Source organism: Coenobita brevimanus, chromosome 72 (genome assembly GCF_032717465.1).
Source record: "Coenobita brevimanus isolate Jiangsu-jjx chromosome 72, ASM3271746v2, whole genome shotgun sequence".
Lineage (NCBI taxonomy): Eukaryota > Metazoa > Arthropoda > Malacostraca > Decapoda > Coenobitidae > Coenobita > Coenobita brevimanus.
The window spans coordinates 15,402,917-15,420,275 of record NC_137025.1 but is presented as its reverse complement, the minus strand read 5'-3'; the positions used below and the strand labels follow the sequence as shown (position 1 = coordinate 15,420,275).

Sequence of the window (17,359 nt, the reverse complement as noted above, 5' to 3'; positions counted from 1 at the left end):
TGAGCCAGATGTTGCCCCACTTAAAATACAGACAAGATACGTAAAATCCATCCTAGACAATTTACCTACCAACAAAGCTCCAGGCCCAGATGGAATTCTGCCAATTGTTTTGAAAAAGTGTTCCCCTGAACTTGCCTCTGTCCTAGCTAAATTATTCAGACTATGCATACGTACTTCTTTATTCCCAAATTCATGGAAAGAAGCCAATATCCATCCAGTTCCGAAGAAAGGAAGTTCGTCTGACCCCTCCAATTACAGACCAATAGCTGTCACATCTTCTCTTGGTAAGGTATTTGAAACTTTAATTAATAAGCATATTGTTAAACATCTTGAATCCAACAACTTAATTAGTGATAGACAATACGGTTTTCGCCACGAAAGATCCACCATTGACATACTCAATCTCTTAACTCATACCATCCATCAATCAATTGATCTTTTTGGAGAAACTCATGCAGTAGCTCTTGATATCTCTAAAGCTTTCGACAGAGTATGGCACCGTTCCCTGCTGTCCAAACTCCCTTGCTATGGACTAACGTCTTTTGTTCCTTTGATTTCTTCTTATCTTAGTGACAGGAAAATAAGAGTAAAAGTAGATGATGTATATTCGAATTTCCACTCAATTAACGCCGGCGTGCCGCAGGGATCAGTTCTGGCGTCAACCCTATTTCTGGTTCATATTAATGATCTCTTATCTGTCACTCATATGCAGATGACTCAACACTACATAGTTCATTCACACTCAGACATCCATTTACAAAGTCTAATATCTCTACCTCTCAACTCAGTACAGCCATCTCCATAAATCAAGATCTATCTACAATCAGTGAATGGGGACAAAACAACCTTGTCTCTTTTAATGCTAGTAAAACTAAATATATACAGTTTACTAATAGACAGATATTGCCAGATTCGTACATTACCTTCAGTGCTACTAATATTCCCATCTCCAAAAGTATTGAAATTCTTGGTGTCTCACTTAACAGTGCCCTCAGCTGGACCTCTCATGTCAGATCACTTGCTAAAACCGCCTCAAAGAAACTTGGATTATTGTACAGAGTCCGTAACTTCTTCGCCGATGAGCAGTTAGCTATAATTTATAAGAGTCATGTGCGCTCTCAGCTTGAATATTGCTCACCCTTGTGGAATGGTTGTGGAGAGGTTGCATTAAGACAACTAGACAAAATTCAGAATAAAGCTGTTAGAATCATTAACAACCCTGCCATTACATATAAACTACCTCCCCTGCAAGTAAGAAGGAATGTTGCCTCCCTTGCATTATTTTACGGATATTTTTTTGGCAAATGCTCAGATGAAGTTGCGTCCATGGTGCCACCTCTCCATGCCTTCCCTCGTGCTACACGGGCATCTGGTAGCGCTCATGACTGGAATGTCACTCAACCATATTGCAGAACTTCTGCCTATCAGAATTCTTTCATTCCCCGAACTGCATCTCTCTGGAACTCGCTTCCCCAGAGTTGTTTTCCTCCAAATTTCAACCTACAACTGTTCAAGTCTAAATGTTACAGATATTTTATGAACAGAGGACACCAGTAATCTGGTGTATGGATTATTTTTTTTTTTATCCATTTGTTTTTCCTTCCTCCATTGTTATAAAAAAAAAAAAAATCGGCTGATATTGTTTTAACCCATACACGCCGTGCATCGGTAGGAACTGCAAATACAATCCCGCCACAATTTTTATTACCCACCATATGATCTTGTCACCAAAGGTTAGGGATAGAGTCCCGCCACCCAATGCAAGCGCACATCAGTCTTCTCAGTGACATAGCCAGGTGTAGAGCAATGCCTTCTCAATCCGTTTCATCCGATTCCATTCTCACCTCTTGCGGACCCCTTGCCTCATCCACCCCTGCCAAGCCTATGCCCAAGGGTACTTGGGCAGGGCTCGGTGATAGTGCCATAGGATGTGCCTTGGACAGTCACACCACTCTGCTTGACCAATCAGTGCTACCAACGCTGGCCAGGCCTCTCAGCTCCCCAGCCAAAGTCGGGGCCACGTGCACAAGCACTGAGACATCCCGCTTGAGGCACCAAAAGTTATTCATCTTCACGTCCGTACTCATTGATGCGACCACCTGCGGACCTGGGGATGCTTTTATTTGCAAGAAGAAGAGCTGCTGAGTTATATATTCTTTAATTTTTTAACCTTACGGCTTACTTTCCTAGATATGAAGGTTTGAAAAAAAGCTGTTTGGGGAAATGTGCTTGAAATGAGAGGGAGACCAAACCAAAATAAGTGGAACATCCAAGGGTTAATAGAGCTAAGCAAAATTTGCCAGATGTGACAATGGATAATTGAGAGATTACTGTATATTTTTCCCAAGGCTGCTAGACATTGAGTATTGAATCAGTTATCCCATGTCTGTCATATACCAATATCACACAAAATGATTCCTCATAATGAGTTGCAGAGACTTTACCATAAAAATAAGATACTACTGAATGTATTTTGCTCGTTGAATGCACTTTTCATCATATGTCCTCCAGAAAATCTTTAAACAAAGTCTTCACCATAGAGCACCTACCACAGGACAGAGCGCTTTTTAGTATACCTAATCGTGTTCCTGTTATTATTGATTAACATGTTGTGTGATGACTTATTTTACCTTTTATTCATGCTACCTTCTAATTTTACTCAATTTTGGAAGGACATTGCTGACTGGAGGAGTTAGATACAGCCTTCATTAACCCCTTCACTAATAGAGGTCCTTCCTAAGTTTTTTTTTTTTTTTTTTTTTTTTTTTTTTTTTTTTTCCCCCCCCAGAAATCAAATTGAGTTATAAGAATAAACCACTGTAATGACATTGGAGTAGAATGGGTTATGGACTTATGATCCAACTTAAACATTTCCCCAGATTACTTCAACGAGATGTCCAGGTTATACTGGAGACGTTCAACAACAACAACTTCGTGGGCTCCATAATTCACCCTGTGAGTTAGATGCATTTTACAAATTATGAGTTGTATTTTGAGTGGTATTAGAGATTTGGAAGACATCTTCCATAACGATTATTTGCAAATTACACCTCAGTACCATCATCCACTCACTTGATGTAGTGCTGCCTACTTCTTCCTTAGCCTTTATCATTCTTTTTCTGTGTCTGCCCTCCTCTCTTCCTATTTCTCCCATCTTTCCTGTCACTTCTTATTGCTTTTCTTTCCTTTACAGGTGGCTTTACATTGAGTGACAAACCAAATGTTTCCTGTAAGCCAAGAAACCATTTACAACGCTGGGTGGTAACCATATAACCAAACCATACGTGTTCACTACATGTCAGCAAGTGGGTTGGTGGAGGGTTAGTGTCCCCTCCCTGTAAAACATATAACTCAAAGTCAAATGGCCACCCCTTAGGGAATTATGGCATCTGGCAATAGATAGATAGATAGATCATCTGTGTTCTTGACATAATTCATGTTGATATTGAAATTTAATAAGCAAAGAATGATGATGTTTTACATTCAAAATAAATCTATAAGGAAGAGATTCTACGAAGTCGACTTTGATTAATAAAATAATGTTCCTGTATGCCAGATACGGTACTGTATTTTTAACCTCATTTGCCATGCCAAAGGATACTATTTTTGTTTTATTCTTGACGCTACCATATTATCTTGTTCAGCTTTGGAGAACATTGTTGTATGACTTTATGAAGGCTATGTTGGACTCCAGATAATTTTCTTCCTGGGTGAATAATATCATCTGGTAGCAGTAAAATTATAATAAAAGTTACTTCCACAGGCTGAATGTTTAACAGCACTCTGTCATTACTGTTGTCAAAAATAGTAGCAAGCCATAATGATATTACAGGTCTACCCTGCTAAACAATTCGTTGCTACACTCTACCCCACCTTAGCGATGTGAAAAAATTAACACCTTTCTCTGCCTGTCGTTGGCCAGTCCCCGGTTATCCGATGGGTTTTGTTTTTTAAAATGATTTTGATGATATTTCGGACTTAAATTTTGTGTTATATTGTTTTATAAACTGTTTTAGACTTAGATTAATGTTTTAGTCATAAGTGGGATGAACACTGTAAATTTGGGGTACAGTTTGCCAAGTTTGTTTGTTTGTTTGTTTTTTTAGACATTTTGGATGATTTTCAGATTTTATTTTTGGGTTTTGGTGGGTTATAAACTGTATATTGGCTAGTTTAGCTTGTTTCAAAGCTATATGTTTGTTTAGGTGAGCTAGAAACTTGTTTTTAGGTTCATTTGGGTTTTCGGCTTCCTAAGGCTCCAAAATGCATCTCCATATTTTCTGTGTTATAACATACCAGTTTAATGATACCCTGGGCCCTGGCTCAACTGTGGGTTTTCCTGAATACATCTCATCATTATAACATGGACACCCTGTTTTCAGTGGAACTACCCAATAATATGTTGGTCCAGTGTTAATCCCTCATGTTTTGATTTAAGACTTGAATGAATAGCAGTGTAATGTAGAGATTTAAGTATTGCTAATAAAAGTAAGACCAAAGAGGTGTCTTGGAAAGATAGGTACTACAGCCTATTTGATCTGATCTGCGAAGAGACGAACCTTAACCTTTTGAAAGATGGCAGCTGATCCCCCTCTCTCATATAATTCTCCACCCCATCCCTCTATCATATCCCATCCTTGGTTGCCCCCTTCCTCTCCCCCCCCCCCTTCCACCTCACTCACATACACTCTCCTCATTAGTCTCTCACTCACCATCCTTTCCATGTGGCCAAACCACCTCAATGTACTTCTCCTAATGCTTTCTGTCACATCCACATCCACACCACAACATTCCTTCACTTCCTTATTTGTTAGTCTGTCACTCCATGTAACTCCTCATGTTCCTCTCAGATAACTCATTTCCACTGCTGTCTCTCTTGACTCCTGTCCTTCCAACAAGGTCCAAGCTTCACTTCCATATGTTGGTATCATAATACTGTCATGCAGTGACTTTTTTACCTCCATGCTCACTTCCCTGTTTCTTATCACTGCTCTCGAAGAACCAGCAATCTTTCTTCCTTGTTGTACTCTTTCAAGCACTTCACTCTCCAAACTTCCATCCTGACTCATCACACTACCCAAGTACTTAAATGCATGCACATTTTCCATTTTCTCATCATCCAACCTCACTGTACATCCATTGATTTCATTTCTCTCAGAGACCATAACTTTACTTTTCCCTACATTCACCTTTAGATTCAGTTTCTTACACACTCCTCCAAATGCAATCATGAAGCCATGCAGTTCCCCTTCATCTTCAATTAACATTACAGTATCATCTGCCAACAGCAGTACAGGGAGTTTCCAAACATTGTCCTCTCTCACTAAAGCCACTCCAACATCCACTGCCAGATTGAACAACCATGGAGACATGACACATCTCTGTTTCAATTGAACATTCATCCATCCATCCATTCATCAACTAATCCTATGTCACTCAGTGAGGAGTGTAGGAACCCAGGACTAGGCAAGTTGGTCTTGACATCTAAGATGGGAGTGAGCAGCCTCACTTATCCCTAAGTGGCATTACATGAGCACTAAATCCCAACCACTCCTTGGATATAATCCTACAGTCTCATTCTGATTGGAACACCTTAATTACCCCCTAAACCACCAGGGGCCATAATTTGGTTATATGGTTACCACCCAGCATGGCAAATGGTTTCCTTGTGTACAGGAAACCATTTGGCTTGTCACCCAGTGTACATTTACCCAAAGGCAGAAGGAAGAGGAAAGAATGAAGGAAAGAAGACAGAAGAGGGTATGTAAAGCCATCCGTAGGCCGAAGGAAAAGGAAAGAGTGAAGGAAAAAAGAAGAGGAAGGATGGAAGAGAGAAAAGGGCAGACACCCAAAGCAGCACTACAATCCATTCAATTCACTATCCACACACACTGCAGCCTTAGGCCCCTCCTACATACCCTTCATGGCATTCAACAACTTCCCATTCGCTTCATATATCCTTAATACTTTCCACATTCCTTGTCTATCCACCCTGTCATATACTTTCTCCAAATCCATGAAGGATGCATGCAACTTCTTTCCCTTCTCTAGAAACTTTTCCCTTAAATCCCTAAGAATGAATATCTGATCTGTGCAACCACTTCCCTTCCTAACACCTCCTCCTCCTTCACCAACTACTGTAATTTCTCTGCTATTTCCCTAATTGTGTCAGTTAGTATCCTACCATATAGATTCCGTTTCATACACACTCTCCCAATCTCATCCACCAAGCCTTGCTGCTCCCCCTCGTCTTCACTCAACAGCACAGTATCATCTGCAAACAACAGTGCAGGGAGCTTCCAAACACTACCCTCTCTCACCAGGGCCACTCCAACATCCACTGCCCTACCTTGTACCTCTTTTACTACCCCATCCATGTACAGATTGAACAACCATGGAGACATGACACATCCCTGTTCCAACCCAACCTTCAAAGAGAAAAATTCACTCGGTTCACCATCCACACGCACTGCATCCTTAGCACCATCATATACATTCTTCACAGCATTCAACAACTTCCCATCTGCTCCATATATTCTTAATACTTTCCACAATCCTTGTGTATCCACCCTGTCACATGCTTTCTCCAAATCCATGAAAACAGCATACAACTTCTTTCCCTTCTCTAGAAACTTTTCCACTAAAGATCTAAGAATGAATATCAGATCTACACCACCTCTCCCCTTCCTAATGCCTCCCTGTTCTTCTCCAACTAATTCCTCTGTTCTTTCAATAAGTATCCTACCATACACTTTTCCTATTACACTAAGAAGACAAATGCCCCTGTGATTACCCCACACTTCTTTTCCCCCCCTTTCCTTTTTACAACAGAATGATTATATCAGACTTCCAGTCCTTCAGGACTCTGCCTTCCCCCGAGGCCAGTCTGCATATCTTTCATATTCATTCTACTGTATCTATCTCCCATGCTTCAACATTTCACCACACAGTCCATCAATTCCTGGGGCTTTACCCATTTTGACTTTCTTCCCTGCATCCACTACTTCCATCCTTCTGATTTCTTCCTCACATCTTACCTTCCATCTCCTCCCAGCCATTCCCCAGCCTTTTATACTGACATTACTTTCATGCTCTGTGTTTAACAATTTCTGAAAGTGTTCTGTCCATCTCCTCACTTATTCTCCCTTCTCCAGCAGCAATGTACCATTTATATTTTTCACTCCCTGACCAACTTCTTTATAACCCTGTCTAACACTCTTTCCCTCTTTCCTGATCATTTTCTTACATTCCTTCAACATTACACTTAAATTCCTTCCAAATTCATCATCCATCCTCTTCTAACTAATCTTTTCACCTCTTTCATCATCTCTACATATAACTTTCTTCCATCTCTTAACCCTTTAACCGTTGGTGTCATCCCAGAATGACATTGCAAAAACTGGACCAAACCGCGGGTGTCATTCTCGAATGTTTGTGAATATTTTGAATACCGCGCGTTTCTTCCGTGCCCCAATTGTTTCAAGGGAGAGTAGCTATTAAGTTCTTTTACTCCAGCCGACCCCCTCCTCCCTCCTCCCACCCCCCCGGGCCCCCACCTCCCACCCCCCTGAGGCCCCCCACCCCACCCCAGACCAAACACGCATCAGTATCTGTCCAGCTGTGTGAATGACAACACTGCTGATGTGCCAGTGAAGTGTGGGCAATTACAGTGCCTTTTACCTGCCTCATTGAACACAGAGTGGGTGTTTATCATATGTGCAGTGTTCATATGTGTTTATATTATTATTATCAGAATGAGGTTGGCATTTGGTAATGGTGTGTGAGCAAAAAATAGTGATTTTAGATCGCTCACTTCTAATGGCACTGCCCATTCAGTGATAGGCAACGAAATCATGAAACCTACATCATTGCAAAGCCAAAGGTTAGTACTTTCTAATGGTACCTTATTTTTCGCTCTAGATTTATTCTGTGCAGAGTTATAAAGGTTTAAAGTTTGTTTACATTTTGGCTGGAACCCCTGCGGGAGAGGCCAGTCGGGGCAAAACAATGCCCGCGGTTAACTGGTTAACTTCCTCCACTCCCCTGCTTCCCTTCCACTCATTGTATGCTTCCTTCCTGTGTGCCACTGCATGTCTCACCTCTTCATTTATGATTTTACCATGCCGTTCCTTGCACCCCTTTTCATCTCTTCACCCCACATACCCCCTCACATGCTGCACAGATTTCTTTTGTGAATATCTTCCACCTCCCCCATGTGCTCCAAATCATATTTTCTCTTATATTCACCCCTTTTTCTATCCTCTTGGAACCTTTCTACCCTCCTTGTATGGAGTACTTCCTCCTGTCCTTCTATTCTTTCATTGCATTTGAACCTTGACTTTCACATCTACCAAGTGGTGGTCAGAAAGTCCATTTCTCCAACCCCCCCCCTCCCTCTCTCTCTCTCTCTCTCTCTCTCAGTACAGGACAGAGGAAGGAAAAAGCATAAACAAAATTATTCATACACCAGATTACTGGTGTCCTCCATTCATAAAAAATCTGTAACAGTTGGACTTGAACAGCTGTAGGTTGAATTTTAGGGGTAAACAACTCTGGGGAAGCGAGTTCTAAAGAGGTGCAGTTCGGGGAATAACAGATTTCTGATAGGCGGAAGTTCTGCAGTATGGCAGTGTGACATTCCAGTCATGAGTGCTACCAGATGCCCATGTAGCACAGGGGAAGGTGTGTTGAGGTGGCACAGTGAATGCAACTTCATCTGAGCTTTTGCCATAAAAGTATCTGTAAAATAATGCAAGGAAAGCAACATTCCTTCTTACCTGTGGGGGAGGTAGTGTATTTGTAATAGCAGGGTTATTAATAATTTTAACAGCTTTGTTCTGAATTTTGTCTAAACCTCCCCACATCCACTCGTGAAGGGTGAGCAATATTCCAGCTGAGAGCACACATGACTCTTCTGTAACAGCTGCTTGTCAGTGAAGAAGCTATGAACTGTGTACAATAATCCAAGTTTCTTTGAGGCGATTTTAGCAAGTGATCTGACATGAGAGGTTCAGCTGAGGTCATTGTTAAGTGAAACCGAGAATTTCAATGCTTTTGGAGACAGAAATATTAGTAGCATTGAAGGTAATTTAGGAATCTGACAATATCTGTCTATTAGTAAATTGTACTTGTATACTGTATACAGTGAGTCCTCGAAATACGAAAGGGATAGGGTCCAAAAAAAAAAAAATCGTAATATGAAATTTCGTATATCGGAACGATTTTCCCCATTGAAATATACATATAAAGGGGGGAATGCCCTCCAGGACCCCATTGGACCCCCACTTAAATTTTACCCCTCCTGTTGAGACGTATGCAATACACGTATACAGTATTATACTATTCCAGACATAAAAAAATAAAACATACAAATATAGACCTGTGCTGCGGCTGGAGATTCATGTCGTTGATGTGGTGCTAAGTCACATGGTGGGACCCTATTGCTCCTCTGGTACTCCCTCGACTGGTGCAGTGTTTCTGAAGCTGTTGATGGTCCAATTTCCTCTCCAGAGTCAGAGTACGGTGCTGTTTCTTCTTGGCAGCTGGTTCCCTGGATGCTGGAGATGATGCGGGGCGCTTGGGAGGCATGGCGAAAATACGAAACGGGAAAAACAGTGAAAAACTGCGTAACGTACAGCGAAGCTGAGAGATTGGACGGACGTGACTCGAGAAGCGCGCAAAAGTGTGTTTACCAGAGAGGGGTTAGTTCATTTTCTCGCTGCAAGCGAGCGCGGCACTGTGCAGCATGCCCATTTTGAATTTTTCATATTTCCTCTCATATCGCTTTTTGTACCATCGAGACAGATACTTTCGTATTGTGGAATTTGTCCTACATTCATTGCTTTCGCACCTTCGGAAATATGTACATCGAGTTTTCTTATTTCTAGGACTCACTGAACAGTAAGCTCGCCCCGAACACGTTCTCGCCGAATGTGCTTGCAATTATACGTGGTAAGTGTTGGGATACGCATAAAACAGCGTTAGATTAAAGAACTACTGTATTATGAAAACTATAAAATTTACGCAAGAGAAGCCTTTGAAAGGCCAAATCCTCGAACATCAACGCAGCACCCACGATTTGTGTTGATCACGTGATGCGATTCGCTGTACTGCTTTTCCACAGTACTGTATTTGTAAGTTAAATATTTACAGTACTGTTCTGGTTAGTTCGTGTGCAAGTTAAAGTACAATTAAATAACGTTAAAGCAAGAAATAAAGTCTCATAACCAGTTTACCTGATAGGCGTCGGAAGATTACCTTTTTTATTTGTTTAAATATTTGCTGTACTGCTTTTCCACAGTACTGTATTTGTAAGTTAAATATTTACTATTCTGGTATGCACTTGTAAGCAAAAGCACTTAAAAAAAGTTAAAGCATTAATTAAAGTTAAAGCATTAAATAAAGCCTTGTAATCAGTTAACCTGATTTATATGATTACCCACGATCGTTGGGTTCCAAGACAATTAGCCGTCATGTAATTTTGCCGTCAGACAATTCCCCGTCAAAACATGGACGATTCCCTGTCAGGACAATTCGCACCCTGAATGATTCCCCGTCATTCTATAAATATACTTATATTAATTAATCATTATTTTTATAAATACACTTATTATTAATTAATCAATACTTTGATAACTATATTTCAGGGGGATCCATCAAAGTCTATGTCCAGTAGCATAGCCTTTGGATATTAATTACTAGTTGCACCTTCAGTCAATAATTAACTTGTTTCTTCCTCATTGTAGTCGTCTTTTAATTATATTCTAGCGTCACCCATAGCTTTCTTCATTAATGACGGCGAATTGTCTTTTTATTGTTGTGATGGCGAACTGACGACGGCGAATAGTCCCAAAACCATTTTGCTCCTTAGACTCCCTAAACATGGTGTTTTGCTGTTATCTGCCATTGGTAATCAATATGAAGCACTTTAAGTGGTTAGAAGGTTTATATACAGTACTGCACAGCAAAACTTCAACATACAAATACGTAAACTCAAGGCAACATTCCGACGCCGATTGGTTTCGCCGTCGGAATGTTGCCTTGTGTTTACGTATTTGTATGTTGAAGTTTTGCTGTGCAGTACTGTACAGTATCTGTAAGTTATAACATTAAAGAAACCTTCTAACCACTTAAAGTGCTTCATATTGATTACCAATGGCAGATAACAGCAAAACACCACATTTAGGGGATCTAGGGAGCAAAATAAGGAGTAGTTAAAACTTTTGGGGTTTCACGCCGAACGCACCACGTTTGGAACGAAACCCATGCGTTGGGGGCGAGCTTGCTGTATTTGGTTTCACTAGCATTAAATGAGAAGGTTATTTTGTCCCCATTCAGTGATCCTAGATGAGACTTGATTTATGGAGATGGCTGTACTGAGTTGGGAGTTAGAGATTTTAAACTTTGTGAATGGATGTTTCAGTGTGAATGGACTGTGAAGTATTGCGTCATCTGCACATGAATGGATGGGATTATGGGTGACAGTTAAGAGATTATTAATATGAATTAGCAATAGGGTTGGAGCCAGGACTAATCCTTGTGGCACGCCGGTGTTAATTGAGTGGAAATTGGAATATACATCATCTGCTTTTACTGTTATCATTCTGTCGCTGAGATATGAGGAAATCAGAGGAACAAAAGGCGTTAGTCAATAGCAAAGGAGTTTGAATATCAGGGAATGGTGCCACACTCTGTCAAAAGCTTTAGGTATATCAAAGGCTACTGCCTGAGTTTCTCCATGTGGGTCAATTGATTGATGGATGGTGTGAGTCAGGAAACTATATCAATGGTGGATCTTTCATGGCAAAAACCATACTGTCTGTCACTAATTAAGTTATTGGGTTATTATCACTAAGTCATTAAGTTATTACCGACTATGACGAAGTACAAGAATGAGTTTCAAAGCAAGCCTGAGGACATTAAATCACCCAGGGGGATGAGAGTGGGTTCATGGAATGTAGGAATTTTAAGGGGTAGAACGGGGGAAGCGGTTGAGGCATTCAGTAGGAGGTGGGTGGATGTGGGATGTGTGCAGGAAGTCCAGTACAAGGGTGGATCACCCAGAAAGATTGCTGGGAAGGATTGCTGTTAAAAGCTGTTTTGGCAGGGGGGGTCAGATGGATATGGGGGAGTGGGTGTGTTGGTTGTAGAGAAATGAGTGGAATACTTTATGAATGTTATGAGAGTAAGTGATAGGATATTAGTAGTGAAAATTTTGTTCGGTGAAATGATGTTTGCATTTATATCGGCATATGCTCCACAGGCAGGCTTGGATGAGGTAGGGAAGGGTAGATTTTGGGATGACTTAATATGTGTAGTAGGTGGTATGGGGGATGATGAGATAGTAGTTTTTGGATGGGACTTAAATGGGCATGTAGGCGAAGTGGCTCAAGGTTATGAATGTGTACATGGGGGATGTGCATATGGTACAAGAAATGAAGAAAGGAAAAGGATACTCGAGTTTGGGGAGGCAGTGAGCATGATTGTGTGCAACACACATTGTATGAAAAGAGAGCTGCATGGAGACAGCATCATAGCCAGGTGTTGAATCAGGAGTTAGCCTGGAACAGCGAAGGTTTGGAGCCAGCAGATCCAGTGTTTGGCCCCTTGCCTTTGATTGATGCTGCTACTGTGAGTGAGGCAGGATGCAGGTTGGGAAGGCATCAGGTGTGTCTGGGTTAACTGCTGAAATGTTTAAGGCCTCAGGAGTTATAGGTGAGGTTAGTCACTGACCAGATAAATATGATTATATATGAGTGTGTTGTCCCAGATGATTGGCTGAAGAGTGTTATTGTAGATGTGTACAACAGGAAGGATGGTGCCCTGGAAAGAGGAAATTATAGAGGTATAAAGCTTTTAGATCAGATAATGGAGGTAATGGAGAGAGTTTTAGAAGATATGATTAGAGAAAGAGTGAATATTAATATGATGGAGTTTGGGTTTATGCCAGGTAAGGGGACCACTGATGCCATATTCATTGTTTGACAGCTTCAGGAAAAATATATCGGTAAGAAAAGGGATCTGTATTTTGTTTTTGTTGATTTGGAAAAGGCCTTTGACAGAGTCCCAAGAGAGGTGGTGAAGTGGGCAATGAGAAAGCTTGGCTTGGAGGAGTGGCTGGTTAGTGTGGTTATGGCTATGTATGTGGGTGCTCGCACCTAGGTAAGAGTGAATGGAGATTTGAGTGATGAGTTTTCCGTGAATGTTGGTGTGTATCAGGGATCAGTTTTGAGTTCCATGTAGTTTATCACGGTACTTGAAGCCCTCTCACGTGACTTTAGAAATGGACTCCCGTGGGAGATGTATGCTTATGATTTGGTGATGATTGCAGAGAACAAAATGGAGACGGAGGAAAGGTTTTGGAAGTGGAGAGATGGTATGGGGCACAAGGGCTTAAGAGTAAATGCATATAAAACAAAAGTGATGATATCTAGGGTTGGTGGCGATACTGTCAAAGACGAGGGAGAGTGGCCATGTGCAGTTTGCCACAAGGGCGTGGGAAGTAATTCCATCTTGTGCGGTGTTTGTGATAAATGGGTGCACAAGAGATGTAGCGGTATCAGAGGTAGACTGCGAGATAATGCTGATTTTATGTATACGGCGTGTCGGGGAGAGCAGGTGGAGATTGTCAGGTGTGAAAGGATTGAGCTTGCTGGTGACTCTTTTGATTGTGTGGAAGAGTTTTGTTATTTGGGAGACATGTTGTGTGCTGGAGGTGGGGCTGGAGCTAGCTCTGTGGCTAGGGTGAGAAGTGGTTGGAAGAAGTTCAGGGAGTGCTTGCCTCTTCTGACACTGAGAGGGTTCTCCATACGTGCTAAGGGGTCTTTGTATGCAGCATGTGTTAGGAGTGTAATGCTGTATGGTAGTGAGACCTGGGCAGTAAATGAGGAGGATATTCGCCGGCTCAGACGTAATGAAATGACAATGATTTGGTGGATGTGTAGTGCGTCCCTGCATGCAAGGTCCAGGGGGGCTGGGTTTGCGATGGAAGAGTTGAGAGGTCGGATGGGACTGGAGTGTATTGGTGTTTTGATGAGGAGAGGTAGATTGAGATGGTTTGGACATGTGGAGAGAATGGGGGATGATAATTGGGTGAGGAAGGTGAGAAGTGTTACTACTGGGGGTGGTGTTAGGGGTAAACAGAGAAAGACATGGGACAAGGTCATTAACCCTTTAAGTCCGGGTCGGGTCTTAAGACGGGTTCTCTTGATGGATACCGGGTCGGGACTTTTGAGTAAAAGAGCCTCAGGCAACGGGTGGCATCGTTTGATACCCCCCACCTTCCATGTTGCACTCAGAGGGGTCTGGGCTCTGACGTCATATGTAAACAAACCTGCTGGTACAAATGTACCGGGTTTTGGAGTGGATTTTTTTTTTATTTTCGCATTTTATGCTCAAATAATTACCTAAAAATGACTCATAAATCATAAAATAATTTTCTACAAACAAATATATGCCTAAAATCCTTCAAAAATATGCTGTAATAACAGTACATGTGACCGATTTTTTTTTCACGTCTGCAACGCGCAGAGGTTAGGCAGCGCGATTGTGCGTATCGTGGAGTTAGAGGGAAGTCTTCATTTTTCGCCCTCAGCACAGTCTTCAGATGAGATGGCAGAACCGGACAGCACTTTGCAGAACTCTGAAGTGACTAGTAGACTTGGTGAAGAGAGGGAAGTGCATGACATCGCCGATTTTGAAGGATTTTCGGACAGTGATACACAAACTCCGTCAACCTCAGGGGTATCAGTGAGTAGTGCTGGCGTGAAACGTAAGTTATCGCCAGGTTTGGAGTACGATAGTGATGACCAGGAGAGTGGTAGTGACAGTGAGGGGATGGCACAGGAGAGTGGTAGTGACAGTGAGGGGATGGCAGACAGTGACAGTGATGGATTTATTCCCGTGAGTGACGAGAGTGATGATGATTCAGACCTAAGTGATGATGATGATGATGATCCCAGGGTGTGTGACCTTCCCCGTAGGCCTGATGGTATTGGTAGTGCTGGTGGATCTGGGTTTATCTGGGCAAATGGTGATAGATTCATACCAAATTGCTATAGATTTGATGCAACTCACAGTGGAGTGACAAGGGCTGCTGGAGTAGACAAAAACAGTTCTGAAATGGAGTATTTTCTCCTGTTTTTTGATGGTGAAATTCTTGATTATTTGGTACAAGAAACCAATAGATATTATCAGTTCATGAAGGACAAACATCCTTTTTCTCCACACAATAAAATGAAACGTTGGTATGATACCAGTGTACCTGAAATGTACACATTTCTTGCACTCACTCTACTGATGCCACAAGTAAAGAAGCAAAATGTTCGTGACTACTGGAACCGAGATTCACTGATTCATACCCCAATATTTCCCAAGTACATGCCCAGGGACAGGTACCAGCTACTCATGCGATTTATTCATTTCACAGACAACAACCATCCCAGTACTGATGACCGCCTTTGGAAGGTTCGTCCAGTAATTGAAAAGATAAGGGAGCGTATTCGCTCCTTCTTTGCACCCTATCAGAAACTTGTTATTGATGAAAGTCTCATTCTGTTCCGTGGCAGACTTATATTCAAGCAATACATTCCCTCCAAAAGACAGATTTGGAATAAAAATTTTTGTTATTTGTGACTGCCTAACTGGCATAGTGTTAGACATTATAGTGTACACTGGCACTGATATTGATGTACCTGCAAGAGATCCCCTAGGATTTTCTGGCTCTGTGGTAAAAAAATTGATGGCACCATTTCTGAACAAGGGACATGTTTTGTATACTGATAATTAGTATACTTCCCCATCCCTGTGTAGTTTCCTTCATGATCATAACACTGGTAGTTGTGGGACAGTCCGGAAGAACAGGAAATATCTTCCAAAGTTTGGAGGACGTAGTGCTCGAGGAACCTGTGAGCTCTACAGAAGTGATCCTTTGCTGTGTGTCAGATGGACAGATAAACGGGAGGTTTGTATGCTGAGCACCTTCCATCGTGGCAACTTGATTCCATCAGGAAAAGTGGACTATAGAACAAAAGAACCAGTCCTCAAACCGGACGTAGTAACTGATTACACAAAAAATATGAGACTTGTTGACAAGTCGGATGCCCAAATAGGTACTGTGGAGTGTATCAGACATACCGTAAAATGGTACAAGAAGTTATTTTTTCATATGGTTGATTTGTCAATGCTGAATGCCTACCATATGTACAAGGCAGAAACCCAAAAGAAGAAGTCACTGAGGCACTTTGTTCTGGAAGTGGTGAGACAACTGCTCACCAAGTATGGAACACTGAACAAAGACCGTCCTGGACGCCACTCTGAACTAGCTGCTGACAGACTTGTAGCAACGGGATTCGCCAATAGGCACTATCTACAAAAGCTGCCTCCAACACATACCCGAAAGACTGGACAGCGATCATGTCATGTCTGCCTTCATTCTGTGAGAAAGCCGTGGAAGAACAACCGAGTGAGCACATGGTGTAAAGAATGTGGTGTCGCACTATGTTTTGAGTGTTGGCGTGACTACCACACACTTGCAAAGTTCTAGCCAAACAGAAGTAATGGATAACAAGAAGAAAAGTTTTGTTGAATGAGAGGAAATAAGTTCTGTTCTGATTAGTGGAAGCACAGGTAAAAGTTCAGAAGTTGAAATTAGTTTTTTGAATATGGAAATAAGTTCTGTTTTGAAAATAATTGTACACAGAAGCAAGAAATAAGTTTTTCTAATAAGAGAAGAATGTTCTGTTCAAACTATAAGAACAAGAAGAAAAGTTTTGTTGAATGAGAGGAAATAAGTTCTGTTCTAATTACTGGTAGCATAAGTAAAGTTCAGAAGTTGAAATTACAATTTTTTGAATATGGAAACAAGTTCTGTTTTGAAAATAATTGTACACAGAAGCAAGAAATAAGTTTTTCTAATAAGAAAAGAATGTTCTGTTCAAACTATAAGAACAAGAAGAAAAGTTTTGATGAATGAGAGGAAATGAGTTCTGTTCTAATTACTGGTAGCATAAGTAAAGTTCAAAAGTTGAAATTACAATTTTTTGAATATGGAAACAAGTTCTGTTTTGAAAATAATTGTACACAGAAGCAAGAAATAAGTTTTTCTAATAAGGAAAGAATGTTCTGTTCAAACTATAAGTGAAAACACCAGGTAGAAAAAAGTTGTTTGTTTACCTTCTGCGGCATCCTCATGGAATACCCATACTGCATTCATCAGCTTCATCAGCTGTAATTTCAGTAATGGGTAGGTAAAATATATTTATTTTATTATTTTTATTGATATTTCATCATTATCCATCATCCCAAACACATAAATCATAAAAATATGACATGTCAAATTTCCCGAAACTTTTGCCTCCCG

General features: G+C 41.2%; 1 protein-coding gene across 1 annotated transcript in view; it reads left to right on the top strand.

Annotated features, from left to right (window-relative positions):
• The window catches only part of Tudor-SN (Staphylococcal nuclease domain-containing protein 1), a 294,602-nt gene that overhangs the window by 107,609 nt on the left and 169,634 nt on the right, over positions 1-17,359 (top strand). Inside the window, exon 7 of the mRNA XM_080278226.1 lies at positions 2,880-2,955. Coding sequence (XP_080134352.1) covers positions 2,880-2,955 — 76 coding nt within the window. The remainder of the gene's footprint in view (positions 1-2,879; positions 2,956-17,359) is intronic.